General features: G+C 44.8%; 2 protein-coding genes across 2 annotated transcripts in view; one reads left to right on the top strand and one right to left on the bottom strand.

The window, feature by feature from the left end:
• The window catches only part of LOC144539338 (nuclear factor 7, ovary-like), a 258340-nt gene that overhangs the window by 119618 nt on the left and 113722 nt on the right, over positions 1-25000 (top strand). The gene's annotated exons all lie outside the window — the stretch shown is intronic.
• Positions 10793-15186, bottom strand: mych (myelocytomatosis oncogene homolog). Its single transcript, XM_078283781.1, has 3 exons — positions 14947-15186; positions 12663-13218; positions 10793-11473 (listed from the first exon to the last, which is right to left on the bottom strand). Exons 2-3 carry the CDS (start codon positions 13201-13203, stop codon positions 10854-10856), a joined length of 1161 nt encoding a protein of 386 aa, XP_078139907.1. The 5' UTR covers positions 13204-13218; positions 14947-15186; the 3' UTR covers positions 10793-10853.

Genomic DNA, 25000 nt, shown 5'->3' with positions numbered 1-25000 from the left:
AAAAACTGTTTCTTTGGCCCCGCCCACTGAGGTTTAACTCAACCAATCAGATTATTTCTGCCTCTGAGGAATGTTTATAGAGGTAAAACTCCAATCTGAGACTTTAAAAAGAGTGGATTTAGCTCACTGTTTCAATACTTAAACTAAAAATGATCCAATCAGAATCAGAAAAACTTACTCTTCAAGTCCAATAATTCTCCAACATTATGTCTGTGGCATTGGTGCAGATACATAAAAGTATCATAACAGTACAGTAGCCTACACAGTGATCCAACAGGAGCTCCCAGACACTAGAACAGTATCAGACTGTTATGGACGATAGATATCACTCTGTAAATATAAATTTAATAGCCATGCATCATATGAATCATATGTGTGTCACACTGTGGTTCTGGACTGAGGTTCTCCACAGCTCAGACTCTCATCACTTCCCAGACTGTCGGAAAATAAACAGAAAACTGCTTCAGCGTCAAGTTCTCTCTCTCTCTCTCCTTCTCTCCCTCCCCTCCATCTTTTCTTCTCTTTCTCTTCCTCCTCTATTACTCCTGCTCTCCCTTTTCCTCCACATCTTCTCACTCTCTCTCTTTCTTCCCCTCAATCCTCCCTCTCCCCTTTTCCTTTCCTTCTCTCCATCTTTCCTCCCCTCCCTTCTTCATCTCTCGTCTCTCATCATCTTCCTCCTCCTTTAATCCATCCTCCCTCGTTTTCTTTTCCCCACCATCTCTCCATCCGTTCCCTCTCCTGTTACATAACTCATGGTGTCTGTCTGTGTGTGTGTGTGTGTGTGTGTGTGTGTTTGACAGGGTGTGTTGTGGCGGATCAGAATGAATGAATCAGAATATCCGGGTCACTGAACCACAGAACAGTCACACAGTCAGCTACTGTACAACACACACACACACACACACACACACACACACACTGCGCCTGGCCTATTGCATTGACAATATTTAGTGTATTTATTTATTATTAGATTTAAAGGTGCAACATGTAGCATTTTAGCACCATATTAATTTTGAGACATAATAGTGTTTCAAAGTGAGATTGTGTTCTTAAAATAGTAGAAAAAAATATGACAGTTATTACATATTTTAACACATTACTGATTTGAATTTTTTTTTACATATATTTTGCTAACAATGTTCTGTTATCGTCGCTTTACAAAGCCATGAAATGCTGGAATGCTAAGCTAAGTCTGGCTAACGATTTTTCATTTTTTTTCCATTGCAGCTTCAAAACCATCAGAATAAAAAAACTTTTTTTTTTAAAATAAAATAAAATGTAAAACCCTTAAAGCAAGTGTTGGATGCATCTATTCATTTTCACGTTAGACAGAAAGGGGGCGGGGCCAGAATCCCTTATTTGGGCGGAGGAAAATAGTTTCTCCACCTGGTGGATCTGGAGGGAAATCTGCTGGATCGCTTTACGGCACAAAACAGGAAGAGGTTCTTCTTCTGTTCTTCCAGAGCAAACGGAGCTAAAGCTGAAAGAGTTTCTGGCAGCAGATGGTGGAAGCTGATTGGCTTTCGCTTTACTGCGTTAGGCGAATTTCTTGCTCAGGTTTTTATTTATTTACTTATTTTTTGATCATTACTTAACCAGGAAAGTCGGTTAAGAACAAATCTGTTTTTACAATGCGGCCTGGCAAGAAGCAAAATGACATTTAATGGAGAATTGGGGGAAAGGGGAGGCAAAATAAAAGAAATAACATAAAATAATAAGAGAAATATAATAACAGAGAGACAAGAAGGCTAGCAGTTTGAAAGTTTTTTTTTTCATATTTAAATTTTTTATTTATTTCATATACACAACAAAACACAATAAAGACAACATGACACTACATTATCAACTAGAGACAAGACAATACATTAAACTAATGCAAGTGTAACTATCCCACACATAGTATGCACAGTCACACCTGCATGCACATGATCCAAAAAGCAAAACCTATATTACTCCAAAACATGAATATAGGTTTCCCCTTCTTTCCCTTTTTTTCCCCTTCTTCTTTCCTTCCCCTTTCTTCCATTCCCCGCCCATTACATTATTGCAAAAGCAGCACAAAAAGCAACCAAAAAAGTCATGTTGGGTTACAAAGGGAGAAGTGCAAAATGTTGTGAGTCCAGAAATGATCTTATTATGTTCCATAAGCCTTTCCCTCCCCGATCCAAAGAGAGGAGAGAGGATGTCACCTTCTCCATGCTTAAAAGGTTCCGAAAATCCTCCAACCACTTATTCATATTAAAACAATTAACTTTCCTGTGCTATAATTTTTTGCACAGATTTACAATGAATGCCACTGGGCTGAGTACCCAACAAGCATGTAGCCGGACATAGAGTTATATCTGTTTTCAAGATAGTTGAAAGAATATTTACTTACTACTGCACACACTACTGCATCCCAAAGGCCCTTAACAGCTGGGCAACGCCATAATAAATGCATGAGGGTGCCCACCTCCCCACAACCATGCCAACATAAATCTGAAAGGGTTTGATCCATTTTTTTAAGTCTAGAGGGGGTAATGTATGCTCTATGCAATATTTTCATTTGAATTACTCTAAATCTTACACATTTGGACAGTGATGTTGATTGTTTCCAAATTGTACCCCACTCTGTTGGTGTAAGTGAAATACTTAAGTCTTGCTCCCATCGTTTCTGTGTCTGTATGTTGCATTTGGGGGAGGATAAGAGTAGAAGTTTATATATTCCAGATACTATTCCCCTCCCCTTAGTAAGCTCTTTCAGGCTGCTATCCAGGTGTTCATGGCAGCCTAACTGCATATCCCCTTGAAATGATTTTTGTAATAACAGATTTTAAATGTAAGTAAGAGAGAAAAGACTTATCATCCAGATTGAACTCAGATTTCATTGCTAAAAAAGGGATTATGGTATTTTCCTTCATAATTTGGCCAATTTGCTTTGTGTTATGTTCTTCCATAATTTTGTTTATCAATGGATTGCCGCCCGCTAAAAATAAAGGGGTTTCTCCATAATGGGCATGAAGGGAGAGAAGTGCCAGCAGTACCTAACCTCCTGTGTAGCATTTTAACCACACTAACTGAGAACTGGATCAGTGGATTAATCAGCCTTGGGTTTGGGACAATCCCATAATGCTGCAGGAGAAATGGACTTGTGTAACAATCTGTCCCTCCAGCCAATCCTAGTTTCCTTTCATAGTACTGTTTCCATAGCCCCACAGGATGGGGAATCTAGCATTATATGATAGGTAGTAGAGATAGATATCAGGCACTCCCATGCCACCTTTACTCCTCGGCACCGACAGATTTATTCTAGGTTTTTTGTCTTTCCATAAGAATTGAGAAAATAAATTTATTTCTTTGAACCAATATTGAGGGATTATAATAAGATAATCTGATCTTTTCAGATCATCACTTATCATTCTCAATAAACCTGGGCCATTAGATTCGAATATCTTATTTATTGGTGTTCTAATATTAATGCCAAGGTATCTCATTCCTTTAGGTTTCAAAACACAAGGTGTAGAGCCAGGATGTACAGAACAGGTTGGGTAATTTAGCGGCATGGCTTCACTTTTGTTCCAATTTATTTTATAGACAGAAAGTAGTGGTTCATCGGCATATAAATTAATTTTAAAATTATGACCTCCCACTGAGATACCCGTTACTTCTGAATTATCAGGAATCGCACAAGCTGAGGGTTCCAGAGCTAAGATAAATATTAACGGTGATATTGGGCATCCCTGCCGCGTCCCCCAAAATAACTGGAAGGGAGCGGAATTTGGTGCATAAATATTGACCAGTGTACATTTTTCACCCTGCAGTGTACCAAATAACACTAAATAACGACCTTCCTTGTCCGTCACCAAGTCAGTTAAATTGAAAGAAAATTTTCTTGGATATCAATATGCTAACGCCTCTAGAACCTGGGGAGGAGAACACCTGGCCTGCCCATCTTTGCTTTAATTTCAATAACTCTTCCATGTTCAAGTGGGTCTCCTGTAACACAGCTGTGTCACTACCAAGGGACTTTAGGTGTGCCAAAATTGAAATTGTTTTAATAGCCTTAATCACCATTTATTCAGAAAAAACAACATTAGAAACAAAAACAAAAAAAACCTGCATCCATGATTGGAGAGAAATGGGGAGGAAAGCCCATTGTGTGTGTGTGTGTGTGTGTGCGTGTGTGTGTGTGTGTGTTAGGCTAGTTAAACGAGTTCCATGCAGAGAAAATGTTGTTTTTCACAGTGTGTGTGTGTGTGTGTGTGTGTGTGTGAAAAATGTACCTAGACCTAGTTCTTTTTATTTTTTGTTTTTAGTCGAAAGTTGTTTTTTCGTGTTCGGTCTGACTGCAGGGAAAGAGAGAGTGAGAAAGAAAGAGAGTGTGTGTGTGTGTGTGTGTGTGTGTGTGTGTGTGTGTGTGTGTGTGTGTGTGTGTGTGTTCCCAGTCATTATCAGGCCTCGCCCTGCTGTCTTTCATAAAACAACAAAGCTTATCTGTCACTCACTGATGAAAAGGTTTTTATGGAGGCGGTCCAATCTGTCTGCTGCTATCTGCCTCACCTGACACTCCTCCACCTACTCACCTTGACCCACATACCTGCACACACACACACACACACACACACACACATGCACACTCATACACGCAAGCACACACAAATACAGTATACAAGAGCACACAGCTTAAAACAGACAAACATTTATACAACTACAGACATCTACACACATGGATACACAACTTTACACACACACACACACACACACACGCACACACTACACCCATCCTTGTATTACTCAATACAGCAGTGTATTGAGTAACATTCCTTCCCTAACACTAAACATAATCCACTAAACTCAACTTGAACCAGGTTCCTGTCCTCAACCTTCCAGAGGTTTCTATTCTTCTGGGGACATTTTGAACCGTTTCTTTCCAAAAATGAGATTTCCCCCATTAGACAACAGCTGGTGCTAATGATGTGTTCAGACTACAGGCTGCAGAGCAACAGCAAGTCTTTAGTTTTCACTGGAAGCTCCAAACTCCAGAGTGTAAAATGCATGAACCAATCAGAGCAGAGGGAAGGTTGAGTCGGACAGTTATATTTACTTTATTGTTATGTACTTGATTAATTATTTAAAGTAACAAGTTTGCAAAATGAAATAAAAATGAGACAAAAACAAAGACTGGAGACTTGACTTGGGAGATATTAAATTGATACTGGACTCTTGATTTGTTCTGACTTGACTTGCTGTTCTACATTTAGACTTGAGACTTGATTTGAGACTTGAGCCTCATGACTTGAGACTGACTTGGGAGCAAATGTCACTTGGTCACACATCAGTATCTTCTTTAAATCTGTTAAAACACACTTTGACAGACTTGCACCTTGTTAAATGCTCCAACAGACAGAGTGATGTATGTTCTGCTCCCATTGCTTTTAGGTTTGTTGTTTTATGATATTTTTGACTTGATTTGATTGTTTTTAGTGTGTTGTCATTTACTGTCTCTTGTTTTGTCTTGTTTTATCTTGCTAAGCACTTTGCAATTTTGAAAGGTGCTGTACAAATAAAGATTGTTATTCTTATTATGGGTTGTTGTTAAAGTTATGAGTCATCTGTAGGCCTTTGCTTACTACATAAATAGTTCCGTTTTTGAGGATAGAATCAGTCAGAATTGTGAAACTGTGAAATTTTGAGTATTTGGTGAAGCAAATGTTTTCCAAAATGGATGTGGTGTGTTTTGAAATGAAACCCGTACATTGTAGTAGAATAATATAACACACAGATCCCTCCTCCTCCCTGGGCCTCTAACACACACACACACACACACACACACACACACACACACACACACACACACACACGTCCCCTGCACATGTCCACCTGCTCCACATGCATGCTGGGACACATGGACTGGGCTGACGTTGCTCAACAGCTACCTGCTCCAGCCTCATACTTTGCCCTGAGAAAACACACATATCTCTCAACCTGGGAGGGGCGGCCGGGGTGCACAGGTGCATGTGTGTGTGTGTGTGTGTGTGTGTGTGTGTGTGTGTGTGTGTGCTCTCATTAGACGGCAGGGTTGTTAGACAGACTGTGTTGTAAGTGTAATGTCACAGGTTTGCTTCACAGTTCCATCAGTCTGTAGGTTTTTAGGGAATTGAACCCTGACAGTGTTAGTGCCTTGCTCTGAGTGTGTTTACATGCACATTAATATTCAGTTTATATTCAAGATATTCAAATATTCTCTTTATGAGTTGGGGGCGCGTATAAATCCACAATAACCGGGATAAGTCCATATCCTGAATATGAAAAACCTGAATATGCTAGCTGAGATATGCCGATATTAACCGGTATATTCAGACATGTAAACACCAGATCCTGTTTATGGTCGGGCTTGGCTCTGAGTCACAAGCATCAAAATAACCTGCAGCCACTAATGAAGACAGCAGGAAACTACAGAACGTTACACTGCCTCCATGTATACAGGTAGATGATAAAACTGGTTACTGATCGTTTCATGTCAACTCCAGATCCAGATCCAGACCTTTACTCAGCCGGGATAAGACTCATATTGGGAATATTAATGTGCATGAAAATTGAGAAGCAGGAAATTGAACCTCTAATAGTTAATTTATGCTTATTGTGGAAAGTTGGGCGTCTGTGGCATCAACGGCGATGTGAAGTGAACCGCGGCCTGTGTGTCTGAGCGGAGCGTCCGGGCGTCCGGGCGTCCTGCACCTCCAACGCTGCTCTCTCCAGACCTGACGGACGCTCAGTTTTCCAAGCTGCTCTGACCAGAAGAACCAGAAGAGCCCGACGTTGGTGGAGAACACCAACGCCAAGAACACTGAACGCTAAAATACAGTATGAGTGGGCTTTAACCCTGCAGTGTTGCTGCTTCTACCCACTGAGCTACAAAGCTCCATATTTGTCCATCAACAGCCAAGCGTCCAAGACACCGAACCCCTTCCTGCTCACTCACGCTGCTAAATGCCTAAAATATAACAGCAATGTCCTAACGCTGCAGTTTTAACCTTTTTACTACTAGTTTCTTGTAATGTTGGCGATGTAGGAATATTGCTACATATTAGTTATTATAATAGTTGGTCTACAGTCCAGACCTGCTGTTCATGGCGTCCATAGATGAACAAAGTCCATCCAGATGCTTTCAGGGTCCAGCTAACTGCTAACAATGCTAGCAGTCTCTTTAATGTTTGTTAGCATTACAGCAGGGTCCAGCTAACTGGCTAACAATGCTAGCAGTCTCTTACTGTCTGTTAGCATTACAGCAGGGTCCAGCTAACTGGCTAACAATGCTAGCAGTCTCTTACTGTCTGTTAGCATTACAGCAGGGTCCAGCTAACTGGCTAACAATGCTAGCAGTCTCTTTAATGTCTGTTAGCATTACAGCAGGGTCCAGCTAACTGGCTAACAATGTTAGCAGTCTCTTTAATGTCTGTTAGCATTACAGCAGGGTCCAGCTAACTGGCTAACAATGCTAGCAGTCTCTTTAATGTATGTTAGCATTACAGCAGGGTCCAGCTAACTGGCTAACAATGCTACCAGTCTCTTACTGTCTGTTAGCATTCCAGCAGGGTCCAGCTAACTGGCTAACAATGCTAGCAGTTAGCTGTCAACATGGGTAACATCATGGCAGGTCAACAAATAAAAAGATATTTTGATCTTTTGAATGAAGACTACAGCTGATGGAGCTTTTCTCTTTTCTCTTATCTGCCAACTCACTTTCTTCCTTCAACTGTTCAAAACACATTCCAGGCTTTTGACCGGTGGTCTGTATGTTGTTTTAATTCTTGTAATTATTTTGTGCCTTTTCCCCTCTTGTATTTTCTTTATTTATTGCTCATTTTTATCTTGTCAAGAAGTTTGTGACTTTTGTAAGTGCTCTATAAATGAAGGTAATTATATTTTGTTCATCAACAACCTGAAGGTTTGTGTGAAGGACAGTTGTGTTTAGCCCCGCCTCCCTGTGTGGATCTATTGTCTTCTGAAGCGCGATACCTTTTCAGCCCAAATAAGGGATTATGGCCCCGCCCCCTTTTCAGTCTAACATGAAAATGAATCGGGGTTAACATTCGCACCGTGGTTGCTAGCAAAATATATATTTTTAACTACAGTACAATGTGACTATACTATCAATGGCTGTATAGAGTGTGTGTGTGTGTGTGTGTGTGTGTGTAGTAAAACCACAGACAGACCAACTCTTGTCCATTCTTTAATTACATCATCAATATAAAAAAAAGTGCTGCTTGGGAAAGAACAGAACTTTTTGTTTTTTTCGTCTCAAATTCAAATGAACAAAGAAAAAAAAATGACTAAAATAATTTATGATACAATAATAAACAAAAATATTTACATTTTGTTTTAGAAATCTGTACAGTTATTTCAAGCTCCAAAAACATAAAAACGACAACAAAAAAAAAACGCTTCTATTAATTCCAAAAAAGCCCGACTGCAGCCAGGTGGAGGTAGGTTCATCATGCTAAAATCATCCCTGCTGTCGCGTTAAAACCTCGAGCGCCGGGTGTTCTTGAATTGAAAAGCTGGTCCTTTATGTGCAGAGGAGGTTTCATGACCGCAGAGCCACCAAACTCACTCAGAACCCATTCTACAATAACAGACAACAAAACGAACGGGAGGAAAAAACAAAATTCCCTGAAAAGCTAACTTGTGTTGGGAAGATGGCGAGGTTTTAACCCGACAGCGGCGCAATGAAACGTACATAAGAAAATATCGGACAAGAAAGGAGGAGTCCTTAACAGAATGCATTTCAAGGCAGAAGAACAGGTTTAACTGTTAAAACACACCAAAAAATAGATATATTCTCATTATTCCTACCAACCAGGGTGTTTTCAAGTACACTCGCAGACTAACGGAAGAACTCTCATAAAAAATAGGATGCATTTAAGACATTTGACACAAATATTTGCCATTTTGCATTTTTTCCACACAAATAGCACATTAATGGATAACATTATTGAGAATAAATGGCATTCAATTAACATTCAACCCCGTTATCAATATGTAAGTACAAACTTCAGATCCAGCCTAAAGTAAACAAACCATTTGCATGGTTACAGAACAGAGTTGACATCGACTTAGTTTGTGTCCAACTTTTTGTTTTAGCTAGTAGCGCTAAACAGATAGCAGAGGTGCCTTAAATTTCTTCTTTTTTTGTAATTTTACTTGAAGTCACGGCTCTCAGCAGCAGCCATTTTGTGTCCATACTAATAATAATAATTGCGTTTAACTGGACACAAAACGGCGCCAGTGGAGGCTGTCCACCTTTAAACGGGGAATGTTTGTCAAAGGCATTGACGATCAATTACTATTAGCCTATAACAGTTTAGCAGTTTCCACTGGAGTAATGGTTGTCTATAAATTCCTTTAGACCATTTTCTCAACCCCCGACTATCAAAATGGCGGCTGCATCAGCGACAGAACTGCGTCACTGCGTTGTTGTCGCCGGGAAACCTCGTAACTACAGCACGGGCTTCTTCAACAGAAACCTTTAACACTCCTTGATTCACCGGCAACGTTTCATGAGCCAAGAACCTGGGAGACATTATTTCAAGCTGTCGAGTGTCCCGTGCCGGAGGTGCGAGGTTTCCAGCCGACAGATGGGCGAGCGTTGTCACAACAAAATGGCATCCGACAGAAAGACTTTGGCTGGTTGCCAGCGCAGGTCAGTTCCCCCTTCAACTCAATCACTTCATACCTGAAGTCTTTCATATGGCTAGATTTGAGAGTTGAACATGTTAGAAGTGATAGAAAACTTAATTCGTGAAGAAGTTTGAAGTGACTGAGCTGAGAGCGACCTGAGGCCGAGCCTGGTACGTGTACAGTAATAAACCTGGTCTATACAGTATCGTCTTAAACACACATGAACCTGGTTATAGAGTGGTGTTGGGCCCGAGGGTCCGCCTGAGGCCAGCGGAGGGTGGACACACACCGAACAGACCGGAAAGCTTCCTTCCTAATTAAACTGATCAATTAAGATACCGCTAAATGCTAATTAGGTTGGCGCTGCCCAGACTGGTTCTTCCAGAGGGAAACCCGGAGGCAGAATGACTCAACTTAGCCACTTAACTTTAAATTACCATCAAAAGGCTTCAAGTGTTGCTCATAGTGGAGAGATCATTGGTTAGTATGGCTATAAGACACAATATTCAAGTTTGATCTGACTACTGAAAACACTGAAGACTGCAGAGCGAGCTTCCAGTTATCTGGCTAGATCGGTGCTCCTGCCTCTTGGAAAAGGCTGCTGCAAGGTAACCTGGGAAAGAACCCGGGTCGTTTTCACCTGCACCATTTGGACTCCCCAAGTTAAATGTAAGGGTGACAAGTAGGGATGAAAAACTGGAGCGAAGTCTGTCAGTGTGTGTCCACCCAACGCAAAACGCTCCTAACTCACACTGAGGATCAACTGTCCTTATTCATAGCTACTTTAACCTTTAATAACCTCCTACTCTCTACAACAGTCAGCAGTCAAGGCATGAGGATGATCAGCTCTGAGGGAAAGAGTGTGTGTGTGTGTGTGTGTGTGTGTGTGTGTGTGTGTGTGTAGACACCAACAGGTGTGACGTTTGCAAATGTCAAGTCCGAGGTGTGTGTGTGTTTATGAGCGGCAGAGTTCAGAGAAGTCTACATGTAGTCCAGACCTGTTGTTATCAAAAGGTCTATGAAATGTCAAGTTTGTGCGCTCTTCTCCGCATCTCTCCTCCCCCCAACCCCCCACCTCCCCCCTTTTTTTGTACAAGTCTCTTCCTATAGCCGACCCCCACATTGTCTCTCTAGCTTCCCATTGTCTTTTGCAATAGTCCGTCCGATCGGACACCGCCTCCCCCGTCCCATTAGCTGCGGAGCTGCTCCAGCCGGGCTTTCAGCTGCTGCTGCCTCTCTCGAAGTTTGTCCCTCTTGGCTTGCAGTCTCTGGCCGTCCCCCTCCAGGCCGCGGATGCAGTCCCTGGCCTTCTTCAGGATCACCACCTTGGACGCCTTGTCGTTGTGCGACAGCTCGGGCACGTTGTCGCGGAGACGCACGAAGCAGTTCTTCAGCTCGTTGCGCCGCTGCCTCTCCATCACGTTGTGCGTCCGCCGCCGCTCCTCCTCGTCCTCCGTCTCCACAGAGTGCCGGGACGAGTGGTGGTGGTGGTGGAACCGCGAGGAAGAGGAGGACGACGACGACGAAGAGGAGGAGCGAGACGAGTAGTGGAGGCGCGAGGAGCCGTCGCCCCGTGGCCGCTTGTGGGACGAGGAAGAGGAGGAGGAGGAAGACGAAGAGGAGGAAGGGGGCGGCGAGGCGGGGCAGGGCGCGGCGTAGTTGTGCTGCAGCTGGATCTCGAAGTGGTGGCGCTGCAGAGCGCGCTGCTCCTCCTCCTGCTTCTGCTGACGGACCGACAGGTCGGCCGATGAGGGCGAAGGGGAGGGGCTAGAGGAACAGCGCACAACGGTCACCACGTCGATCTCCTCCTCTGTTGCAGAAAGAGGGAAAGAAGAAGAAAGAAAAGAGGGGGAGGAGGGTTAGTTTTTGTTTTATGTGTCTGGGTAATTCCATCCTGTTCTGTCATGACGCTCCGTCACGCCTGACATTTCAGACAGCGGAGTTGACACTGAAAACAAGAGCGTAGACACTGTACACAGCAGGCAAGCATGTGGGCACACACACACACACACACACACACACACACACACACAGAGCAGGAAACCAAGTTAGCGGTGAAAAATTTCCTGTGCTTTTTTTCCCTTTTGAAATGTCACAAACCTGCAGAAAATTGCAGCCTGGTAAGATGGAGGTCAGATCACCAGCTGAACAGTAATTCCAGTCTGATTTATGCTTTGAAGTGAACCGGAGGAGTCGAGTGACTTTGGGTCACTGGAGAACAATGTGCTGCTAAAATGAAAGGGGAGTTGGGCGTCTGGAAAAAAATCCGAAAAAAAAAAAAACCTAACAAAACGACGATGAGTAATCCCAAAAAGACCAACGCATGCCAGTCTGCCACTTCCCTCTCAGGAGTAGAGCCAGGAATGCCAGAGGGCATGAGTCGGTGAAGTGACTCATTAAGAGTTAATGGATAGAGCCACAACTGTTACCGCTGAACATGAGTCACACACACACAAACACACACACACACACACAACCCTAACAGTCACTTATCTCCACAAAAACCCCTCATCTAGTCATGTCAGTCAACAGCCACGCTACTTGAACCCGCCCACGCTTCAGAAACGTCCCAGCAGCCTCTTCAGGTCCCAAGTCATAAAGTTTTTTGAAGTTTACTCATTTGATAACATGCAGGTGGGCGGCTGCTGGCAGCTTTTCTCACATCCAGATAAGCCACAGCAGCAAGTGCAGAGCGATTCAGGCTGAGCGCCGCTAATCATTAACAGTAAATTATCAATGAACCGGTGAGGGAGTGAGGGAGCGGACGCAACAAGTCAGCACTGGTGAAAATAAACAGTCCAGCAGTCCACCAGAACAACAATAAAGCAGCAATACAAAAAATATAAAAAAAGATATAATATTCTGGGTGAAATTCAGTTACAAGCATCAGTGGAATAACAGTTAAGAGTAACAGCCGCAGCAACAAGTCTGCAACTTCTGGAAAACCTGAAAATGCCTAATAATCCTTTAACAAAAGAGCAGAGAGGCACCAGACTCACCGGAGTCGCTGGAGGAGTACGTGGACAGCTCTCCGCCCGCCGAGCCGTAGTCGGAGGTGGACTCGCTGCGCTCCTGGGCTTCCAGCAGGTCCTGGCAGTCCAGCGTGGAGCCGGCGATCTCCTCGAAGATGCTGGTGTCGATGTCGGACAGCAGCGGGCTGGAGCCCAGCACCGAGGAGACGAGGCGCTCCTCCAGGCTGCGGTCGCCGCCCAGGCAGCGCCACAGGCAGTCCTCGCCGCTCTCCTCCAGGGCAGAGGAGGGCCGGCCGGGCTCCTCCTTGTCGGCGGCGGCGGAGCGGAAGAGGTCGCAGTTCCAGTTGAGCTGCATGTCGTGGTCCTCCAGCAGGATGTCCGACACGTAGCTCAGCTGGTCCTCCTTGGACAGCGGCTTGCTGCCGCCCAGGCCGGGCTTCATGGGGGGGGACTGCGGGGGCGTGGGCAGCGACTGCAGGTCCTTCATCAGACTCTGGCAGAACTCGTCGTCGAACAGCAGCGGCTCCGAGTAAAGCCAGTCCTGCGACTGAGCGAAGCTTTGCAGCATGTTTGACGGCAGAATCTGGGAGGAACAATAATAATAACCAAAATAAATAACAAAAATCAGCAAAGAGGGCACAGAGGACGGTTTGATATCCAGTGAAGCTGAGCCAGTAGTGAGTTTAGAGCAGCAGGTTCACGGTTCAGCGAGGTAAATCCCAGCAGCAGCCACACGCGTTGTAGTGAAAGTGTAATCAAGTTTCTCCAGACTGAGACCCCGACCGGCAAGGTGCCACCTTTTATTCTTGTTTACATCACAGTAGCCCCGCCCCACCGGGAGGCCCCGTAAATCAGCCCCAAAGACACCCCCCCTCCTCCCCATGACATCATAGGAACAGCTGGGAGAGACGGGGGAGAAACCCAACACCTCTTTCCACAATTTACATTTTTCCCTTCTCACAAAGTTAATAAAACACCCAAATGGTGCCGGGCGCCTGCTGACATGGAAACTGATGCTTTTGGGTGGAGGGAGGAGGGGGGTGGAGGGGGGGGGGGGTGATGTTTTTAACCACTTAAAGTACAATTACACAGCTAAACTTATTACTCTGTTGAGCAACCAGTCTGACCTCCTGTCTGTTTCACATGACAGGATCTCTCAGCTGCCTGCAGTCCAGCACTTACACAACTTCACTTTAACACAATAAAACCAGCACACTGCTCGTTGCATTAATTATTAAAAAGCCACAAAGCTCTTGTACCACAACATGTATCTGCCAGCACACGCTGTAACAGCCTCGCTGATGCCAAAACAAAAACCATGACCACAATCGTAAAAACCTTTATTTGTCCAAAAGTTGAGAGTTACAACAGCACAACTGCTGTTTTAGCCAACTGGGTTGAAGGTTACCACAGTATTAATAAGTGGTGTGAATGCATTAAAAAAAAAGGCCTTCCCCAAGGAAAATAAATCACTGTAATGTTCCTATAGGCTGAGTGTGTGGCAGAACAAAGTGGCAGTGTGTGGTGCAGACAGGCTGCAGACAGGCTGGAGGTAAATGCTGCCTTTCTTTACCATTCACACTGAAAACTGAGCGAAAACCGGATAAAAACTCACCAACACACACACACACACACACACTGTCGAACCACATAGCATTACATTGCATTTCACACCGAGATCAATCCATGCAAATCATTAAAAACAGCTATTACTTGTAAAATTAGACTGACTTTAATTCCTTTTATATACATGAATGCCATGCTTTCTTCCCAGCAGTCGCACCCCAGCTGCCCCATACCACGTTTCATGCACGAGAGGAACAAACTGGAATATTTAAAATTAAGCTTCTTAAACCCCCCCCCAAAAACCAGCAGAAATTGTACAGTTTCTTCGGGCTGACTGCAGCTGAGGAGAACACCATGTGGGGAGAAACCAACCCAGTCGGCATCCACACCTCGAAAAAACACACATCCACTGCAAAATCTAACACATGCGACTTGTCACTTAATCTGTCCTGTCTTCAGGTTTTAACAATTCAACATTCAAGGGGGTGAAAATCCGAGAAAACCCCGCAAGTCTTTAGAAAATCCCGAGCTTAACCTGCAGTAGGGGTCATTTAAACCCCCCATGTGTTCAGGCGTGACAATTCTCCACATGCAACTGCTGCTTTTAGCTCCCATTTTTCCATAAAAAAAACGCAAAAATTATGGGATGTACACAGGACAAAACTAGCTAAACACCCACTTTAAAACTGCAGAACGGTTATTTAAACCGTGCAATGCAAAATCCCCATATGCAACTGTATCTTACCTTTAAATCGTCTTTATACAAGAGAGATTCAGAATCAATAATAAAAAAAAAAACAATCGAGGAAATACAAGTCCAAAAATTCGATAATTTCCAATCCCGGAAAAGGTGGAATAATCAGCTGAAGTCAAATTTTCCGTGTGTAAAAATGAAGTTAGAGCAGGGCAGCATGGTGTGCGTGTGTGTGTGAGAGAGAGTGTGTGTGAGTGTGTATCCTCTCTCTCTCTCTCTCTCTCTCTCTTTCTCTCTTTCCTGCTCTCTCTACTAGCAGACAGAGTGGGTGTGGCCGAGCGGGGTCGCTTGGTTTTTATCATCGCGACTCGCCGGTGTCCTTCCGCACGGGCAAAATCGCGCCAAAACTAGCAAACCGACAACGCGTCACCACCGGAAATCCGACCTACCGTTAATATGTTCGCCTTTTATTGCCGCTTCGATCGAGTCCACGCGCGACAAACGCGGCGGACGGGAATTCAGAGTAATTTCGGTGTCAAGGCAGGGTCTATGTTGTCAAAACGGGCGGAGTGATATGGAGCGAGCGTAGTGATGGCCGGGATTCCAGGAAAATGGTGGCGGGTAAAGTTGGAACAGAAACACACGTGGACTGAGGGAGAAGCCGGGTGTCTGCCTGCACCGCCTGCCTGTCTGTCTGCCTGTCTGTCGCTCCTCTGGGCGTCAAACGAGGCTGTATGGGAGGGCGAGGATAATGCAGAACATGTCAGACGTGTATTTTGAAGCCATATATTGGAAAATAATCACACTAGAGACTGCTTTTACGACCGATATCCCCCTCTTAAGATGCACGACTATATACACAAAATAATTATATTTTGTCGGGAATGTGATGGATACAAGCGGGTTTTTGGGGAGTTTGGGCGGCATGTCACTTTATGGTTTAGTGAACTGTCTCTCCCCCTGCCGTGTAGTAGTGTAGTAATGCGGCAGGCAGACAGACAGACAGGCTGGCTGGACTCTGAATGCTTTCCGAGCCACGTTGTCTTCCAGTCCAAGTCTTGCAGTGGGATTTCACCATCCGTCCATTCCCTCTTCCTCCTCCTCCTCCTCCTAACTCACACTAACCGAACTGTGCGGATAATTTACAGTAATATATTTAAAGTGAGAGCAGGCTCTGTTGCACCGGCACATGCGGATGTGTCTCTGTCTTATTGAATTAAAGGGAGGTTTAGTAGCGGGACTCTGCAGTGGGATGAATGAACCCGGACAACCCCGGTTAGGTCCTGCCCCCCTCCCCCCCCCCTCCGCTGCCGCTGCCGCTGCTGCTGCTGCTCTCGAGCTCGAGCCTTCACGTTACATAACGGGGGGTGCATCCGCCGGTCCACGTGCAGGGGCGTCCTCCAATCAGAGCGCGCGTCAGCCCCGGTTCACGTGAGACCTCGGCAGCTCCTTGTAATAGTAGCTTACAGTCTGATCTGCACCATATATTTATTTATGCTGGAGGTCACAGCGCCCAGCTCTTTATAGAGATATAAATAGGCATTTTTATAGATATAGATATAGATATATATATATATATATGTGTGTGTGTGTGTGTGTGTGTGTGTTAAAGTCCAGTTAGTGCTCATCTGAAGGAAAACAAGCACCAATATAAAATTTATGCTTTATTATCCCCATCTTTATATAGCTTCCATCAGTCTGATAGTATTTGCTGAGATGTATACCATGAATTCATGTAAAAAAAAAAAAAAAAAAAAAGGATTTCTGTCATTTTAAAAAGCACAATAAACTGCACATTAAAAGGAATATACATGTTAAAAGGTGGTAAATTGGCTCCATTACCCCCCTGTGTGTGTGTGTGTGTGTGTGTGTGTGTGTGTGTTTAAACATATAAATCAGCTTTTGCGTGTTAATTTTTCACACATGCCTGCATTTTTCTCATGCTTTATGCACTGTAATGAATAATGTTAACCTTGGAAATGATATTTTCCTGAGTTTAGATGCACTCAGACTCCATTATCCAAATTGCCACAAATCAAGAGAAATGTCCCACAATGCAGCAGGAATAATGATTCTGTATCACAGGTTTTAATGACAGATTTTTTGTCTCTGCCAGCCAGCAGCTGATGCAGGGCGGATCACAGCAGCAGCAGAATAGAACATTTTGTAATAGCAGCCGTGGAGAACACACACACACACACACACACACACACACACACACACACACAGGGCAGGAGGCAGTGAATCAGTGGGTTATTGTGCCACCTACAGGCTGACTGGCTGACTGACTGACTGGCCTGGTTTCTGTTAGACTGACAGGATGCTTTGAACCTCTTAACTGACTTACTGACTGGATTACTGACTGACTGAATGGCTTACTGACTGTTTAAACTACTGACTGGATTACTGACTGACTGAATGGCTGGCTTACTGACTGTTTAAACTACTGACTTACTGACTGGATTACTGACTGACTGAATGGCTGGCTTACTGACTGTTTAAACTACTGACTTACTGACTGGTCAACTAACTGACTGTCCTGGTTTGTAATAAGATGACAAGATAAACATAAATGACTAACTGGTCGGCTGGTTGACTGACTGCTTGACTAATTGCTCAAATTGCTGATTGACTGTCTAGTCAACTGACTGGTTGACTGACTGAATTACTGTTAAATTGCTGACTTACAGACTGACTGACTAATTGAATGACTGGTTCATTGACTAGTTAATTGACTGGCTGACTGACCAACTGGATGACCGAGGTTATTTTGCTGACTGGTTGACTAAACTAACTGACTGACTGACTGACTGACTGACTGAATGTTTTTTTTAAATTGCTGACTGTCTGGTTGACTTAATGAATAACTGTTAAATTGCTGTCTGACTGACTGGCTGATTGAATGATTTTTAAATTGCTTACTGTCTGGTTGACTGGTGAATTGACTGACTGAGTGGCTGACTGACCAGTTAACTGACTTGTTGTCTGATTGATGGGTTAAATTGCTAACTGACTGACTGACTGACTGACTGACTGTCTGACTGACTGACTGACTGACTGTCTGACTGACTGACTGACTGACTGACTGACTGACTGACTGTCTGACTGACTGACTGACTGACTGACTGACTGACTGTCTGACTGACTGACTGACTGACTGACTGACTGACTGACTGACTGACTGTCTGACTGACTGACTGACTGACTGACTGTCTGACTGACTGACTGACTGACTGACTGTCTGACTGACTGACTGACTGACTGACTGACTGACTGACTGACTGACTGTCTGACTGACTGACTGACTGACTGACTGACTGACTGTCTGACTGACTGACTGACTGACTGACTGACTGACTGACTGACTGACTGTCTGACTGACTGACTGACTGACTGACTGTCTGACTGACTGACTGACTGACTGACTGACTGTCTGTCTGACTGACTGACTGACTGACTGACTGACTGACTGACTGACTGTCTGACTGACTGACTGTCTGTCTGACTGACTGACTGACTGTCTGACTGACTGACTGTCTGTCTGACTGACTGACTGACTGTCTGACTGACTGACTGACTGACTGACTGTCTGACCGACTAACCAACTGACTGGCTGGCTGGCCTAGTGAACTCATGGCATCAGCAAGCTACCAGCACTCACACACACACACTCACTCACACACACACACTCACTCACACACACACACACACACACACACACAGTGAGAGTAGTAATCCCATTCCCTGGCTCATCTCTCGCGCCAGGGGCTTTGGCTGTGTGTGTGTGTGTGTGTGTGTGAGTGTGTGTGTGTGTGTGTGTGTGTGTGAGTGTGTGTGTGTGTGTGTGTGTGTGTGAGTGTGTGTGTGTGAGTGTGTGCCGCTGTGATCTCCTCCTTATTAGGAGTCTTCATTCTGAAGTCCTGTCGCTCTGCTGGCAGACAGACAGACAGGCTGCAGCTGCCTGTCTCTCTCCCTGCTGGAATTAGACAGCAGCTATGAGCTCACACACACACAGCGCGTCTCAAACTGTGGTCTGGGGCCCGGCGCTGGGCCGCTGGGTGTGGGTGGGCGGTCTCTGGGCTGATCAGGTATCTGGTTTAATACACAGGGGTTTGTAGAAGTGATGCTCATCAGAGTGAAGGTGAAAGAGAGAAAAAAGGAACCAAAACACTCATGTTGTGTGCAGAAGTTAAAAGCCTTTATTTTTCTCCACTGATTCAGCACAGCTGCTTCAGCAGGGGAATCTCAGTCAGACAGCAGAGAGTATAGAGGTGATGTAGGTCACGTGACCCCCCTCTGTCGGCCATCTTGGAGGTCCTCAGCTCTGTGAACAGCTGACTGTGTTTCTGTCGTCTCAACAGAACTGAACAGACGGTTAATTTCTGTCTGTTTCTGACTGAACTGATCATTTCATCACTGATCCATCTGATTGATTTAGTGTTTAGATAATGTCAGCTTGTTAGCTAGCTAACCATAGTATCTGGTCAGCTAACATCACTGTCTAGTTGTTAACACATCTGATTATCTGTTTTATTTCTTCATTATTTTATCAATCTTTTACAGTTTGTAGGCCTACTGCTTATTTTATATTGCTTACACTCTATTTGTGTTTTCCCCACTTCCTTCACTTTTGCTTCTGCAACAACCTCATTTCCCCACAGGGATCAATAAAGTTTCACCTATCTATTGGTGTCTTTAAATGAGTGAATGACTTAATTTACCAAAAAAAAAACATTAAATTAATAAATAAACAGCTGCTTTCAGCAGGGGGCTAACCATCACTGTCTTGTTGTTAACACATCTGATTAGCACACTAGCTAACGTATCTAGCAGCTAGCGTTAGCATGTTCACATTAACATCAGGGGTCGATTAACAAATGGAGGAAGTTCGTCCCGAGTCGTCTTGGAGAGAACGATCTTCTCATCAGAGGGAACAGAGAAGCTTCCTGACAGGTTCAGATGGACTGTGTGCTTCACATCGTGTGTGAAGACACACTCGTCTCAGGTTCTCCAGACTGCGGTCAGCAGGAACCTCCATCGTATTTGCAGTGGATCACATGACCTGTCGATATCCAATATTCAATAAAAGAGAGGGAGAGAGACATAGAGAAAGAAAGAGAAACCGACAGAGAGAGAGAGAGAGAGAGAGAGAGAGACTTGTCCTCGACTTCCCTCCATTCCTCTGAAATTACAGCTCTCACAGCGTCACCACAGGAGTAATGATAGACCTGGACACACACACACACACACACACACACACACACACACACATAATTTCTCTCTCTCCCACACACACACTCAGACTCTCTTTCTCTCTCAAATTCAAGTTCAAATAAGCTTTATTGGCAGGACAAGCATTTGCAAGAATATAGCCATACAATAAACAAAAATCAATATTTTAACAGTGGATTCTGTACAGCAGCAATCCATATCTGTTCATGTTCACTCAGAACTTGGAAATATATACAGTCAAATATTAATAATTATTATTTCCATGGATGTTTTCCTATTTATATAAACAAATTGTAACATAGCCATTTATTTAGTAAGACTTTTTCGGTCTTTAGTTTCTTTAAAACAAAGGAATTTGGCCAATTTAATTTCTCTGTTTGTAACACACTCTCTCTCTCTCTCTCTGTAACACTTTACAATAAGGGTCACTAAGTTAAGGGTTAGTTAATGCTTAATAAGGGTTAGTTAATGCTTAATAAGCATGAACTAACCCTTAATTAACAGTTAACTAATGTGTAATTTACTAATGGTGTTCATGTTAACTAAGGTATTAATTTATACATTATTTAATAGTTTATAAAGATGACTATTAAATAATGTATAAATTAATACCTTAGTTAACATGAACACCATTAGTAAATGATTACCAGATACATTAGTTAACTGTTAATTAAGGGTTAGTTAATGCTTATAAAGCATTAACTAACCCTTAACTTAGTGACCCTTATTGTAAAGTGTTACCTCTCTCTCTCTCTCTCTCTCTCTCTCTCTCTCCCTCTCTCTCTCTCTCTCTCTCTCTCATTTCTCCTCCTCTCTCTACCACTCAGTCCACCTCCAGTCTTTACTTTGCCTGTTTGTACCCACTTGTCCTCAACCTGCCTCGTCTACTTCTGCTTCAGTTAGTGATTTACTACGTTTCCCAGAATGCCTTTCAACAACCCCCAGAGAACGTACCTGAACTTCTTGCATTCAGCTGTTGGTGATACATGTAGGTGGAGAGAGAGAGAGAGAGAGAGAGAGAGAGAGATAAGAGAGTGAGAGAGTTTCCAGTCAAGAAAAAGTGAGCTCTCTCTCTCTGCTGCAGTGCATTCTGGTCTCTCTCCTGCTCCTGTGGTGGAGAAACTGGTCTCTCTCCTCTTCTACGATGGATCTCTCCCTGTATGATTGTTGAACGTCTCTCGGTGCAAAATGGCGGCTCTAGAAAGAAGCCCTCGCTCTTTGATTCTGAGGGACTGACACCAAAACCTGACGTTTACCGCTGATGTTTTACATCCTGAAACATTTTCTCATATCAAACTCCACTGTAGCTGCTGGAGATATCTGGAGGTGACGTCACCTCGTCTACGATTGGCCAGTTATCCACCAGGAAGAGAAACACAACAAACTACTGAATGGAGCCAGAATGTAAAGTCCGTCTCCATGTTGTTGTTTAACAGTTAAAGTGTTCAGGAGGATTTCTCTGCCTCACTCAGCTGTTTGAAGTCTTTATTCTTCGTCATGGAGGAGGAGGAGGAGGAGAGCAGCACAGCCTTCCTTCTGGGAACAGCTTTCATGTGGTGTGTGGCGTGTGTGTGTGTGTGTGTGTGTGTGTGTGTGTGTGTGTGTGTGTGTGGTTCAGCATGCTTGGTGGTAGTCATCAAAGGGAGTAACCACAGCTTTGCCAGGAACATGTTAAAGTGCATCCTGCTGCACTTTCTCAGGGGCACTGTGTGTGTGTGTGTGTGTGTGTGTGTGTGTGTGTGTGTGTGTGTGTGTGCTCTTGTACTTTTTTCCTTATAAGGACCAAATCCTCCCAAGCACAGCAAGATGAGAAAAGTCCTTGTCACCTCTCCAAGAGACTATTCTAGGGTTTGTACAGCAGTGTGTGAGTGTGTGCGTGTGTGCGTGTATGTGTGTGTGTGTGTGTGTGTGTGCGTGCGTGTGTGTGTGTGTGTGTGTGTTCCTAAAATGTTTCTAGACCAGAGGAATGGGGGGATTATGTTGGATCTAGAGGCTCATGGGGGATAAAAAATCTTTGGCATGAGAGATATAAAGATTTGGCTTTAATACACTAATTTAAAATTTAAAGTTTTCTTCTTTTCCCTTTTCTTTATAATAATATGTATAATAAGTATTTCTCATCGCTTTCTCCCCACTGAATCATATCTGCTGAATCAATTTCCTCTTCTGTCTAATTGCTCTAAAAAAAAAAAAATCCTTCTACCTTTCTCCTCAGCTCACATGAAGGAATAGTTCACCCAAAAATGAAAATCCTGTCATTATCTGCAACACAGGTGAAGTTTGTTAGCCCAGTGGTTCTCAACGTGGGGTCCGGGGTCCACCAGGGGTCCTTCAGTGGGTTCCAGGGGGTCCCCAGCAAACTGATGACTTTCTAAACCATTATTTCATTTACAAGAAGTTAACACAATTACAGAATGTAGAAGAATGACTGTTCTGATCATAGTTTCTCTGTTATCTCTCTACCTACAATACTGACAGTCATGGGATTCTGTTCAAAATCATATCTGACAATAAAAATATTCTCAGATTTGGGTCTGAGAGACTAAATTTCATCAAATGGGGGTCTGTGGCTCTAATGTGGACTGAATTAGGGTCCTTGGTATGAAAAAGGTTGAGAATCACTGTGTTAGTCCATAAAACACACAGGGAGGCTGCAGCACAACAGAGTTTTATAGTGTTCAATATTCATGATTATGTCAATACAGATAGAATATAATAAAGCTATTGGTCATGTTCCTCCAGACCTGGCATGTTCCTCCAGACCTGACATGTTCACCAAGACCTGACATGTTCCTCCAGACCTGACATGTTCCTCCAGACCTGACATGTTCCCCCAGACCTGACATGTTCCCCCAGACCTGACATGTTCCTCCAGACCTGACATGTTCCTCCAGACCTGACATGTTCACCAAGACCTGACATGTTCCTCCAGACCTGACATGTTCCTCCAGACCTGACATGTTCCTCCAGACCTGACATGTTCCTCCAGACCTGACATGTTCCTCCAGACCTGACATGTTCCCCCAGACCTGGCATGTTCCTCCAGACCTGACATGTTCCCCCAGACCTGACATGTTCCTCCAGACCTGACATGTTCCTCCAGACCTGACATGTTCACCAAGACCTGACATGTTCCTCCAGACCTGACATGTTCCTCCAGACCTGACATGTTCCTCCAGACCTGACATGTTCACACAGACCTGACATGTTCCTCCAGACCTGACATGTTCCTCCAGACCTGACGTGTTCCTCCAGACCTGACATGTTCCTCCAGACCTGACATGTTCCTCCAGACCTGACGTGTTCCTCCAGACCTGACATGTTCACCCAGACCTGGCATGTTCCTCCAGACCTGACGTGTTCCTCCAGACCTGGCATGTTCCTCCAGACCTGGCATGTTCCTCCAGACCTGACGTGTTCCTCCAGACCTGACATGTTCACCAAGACCTGACATGTTCCTCCAGACCTGACATGTTCCTCCAGACCTGACATGTTCACCCAGACCTGACATGTTCCTCCAGACCTGACGTGTTCCTCCAGACCTGACATGTTCACCCAGACCTGACATGTTCCTCCAGACCTGACATGTTCCTCCAGACCTGACGTATTCCTCCAGACCTGACGTGTTCCTCCAGACCTGGCGTGTTCCTCCAGACCTGACGTGTTCCTCCAGACCTGACATGTTCCTCCAGACCTGACATGTTCACCCAGACCTGGCGTGTTCCTCCAGACCTGGCATGTTCCTCCAGACCTGACGTGTTCCTCCAGACCTGACATGTTCCTCCAGACCTGACATGTTCACCCAGACCTGGCGTGTTCCTCCAGACCTGGCATGTTCCTCCAGACCTGGCGTGTTCCTCCAGACCTGGCATGTTCCTCCAGACCTGACGTGTTCCTCCAGACCTGACGTGTTCCTCCAGACCTGACGTGTTCCTCCAGACCTGACGTGTTCCCCCAGACCTGACATGTTCCTCCAGACCTGACATGTTCCTCCAGACCTGGCATGTTCCTCCAGACCTGGCGTGTTCCTCCAGACCTGACATGTTCCTCCAGACCTGACGTGTTCTTCCAGACCTGACATGTTCCTCCAGACCTGACGTGTTCCCCCAGACCTGACATGTTCCCCCAGACCTGACGTGTTCTTCCAGACCTGGCATGTTCCTCCAGACCTGACATGTTCCTCCAGACCTGGCGTGTTCCTCCAGACCTGACGTGTTCCTCCAGACCTGACATGTTCCTGCAGACCTGACATGTTCCTCCAGACCTGACATGTTCCTCCAGACCTGGCGTGTTCCTCCAGACCTGACGTGTTCTTCCAGACCTGACGTGTTCCTCCAGACCTGGCGTGTTCCTCCAGACCTGGCGTGTTCCTCCAGACCTGACATGTTCCTGCAGACCTGACATGTTCCTCCAGACCTGACATGTTCCTGCAGACCTGACGTGTTCCTGCAGACCTGACATGTTCCTCCAGACCTGACGTGTTCCTCCAGACCTGACGTGTTCCTCCAGACCTGGCGTGTTCCTCCAGACCTGACATGTTCACCCAGACCTGGCATGTTCCTCCAGACCTGGCATGTTCCTCCAGACCTGACATGTTCCTCCAGACCTGACATGTTCCTCCAGACCTGGCATGTTCCTCCAGACCTGACGTGTTCCTCCAGACCTGACGTGTTCCTCCAGACCTGGCATGTTCCTCCAGACCTGACATGTTCCCCCAGACCTGACATGTTCCCCCAGACCTGACGTGTTCACCCAGACCTGGCATGTTCCTCCAGACCTGGCATGTTCCTCCAGACCTGGTGTGTTCCTCCAGACCTGACATGTTCCTCCAGACCTGACATGTTCCTCCAGACCTGACATGTTCCTCCAGACC

This window comes from Centroberyx gerrardi, chromosome 5 (assembly GCF_048128805.1).
Source record: "Centroberyx gerrardi isolate f3 chromosome 5, fCenGer3.hap1.cur.20231027, whole genome shotgun sequence".
Classification (NCBI taxonomy): domain Eukaryota; kingdom Metazoa; phylum Chordata; class Actinopteri; order Beryciformes; family Berycidae; genus Centroberyx; species Centroberyx gerrardi.
The sequence above is the reverse complement of the archived record's forward strand: the minus strand, read 5'-3'. Positions and strand labels throughout refer to the sequence as shown.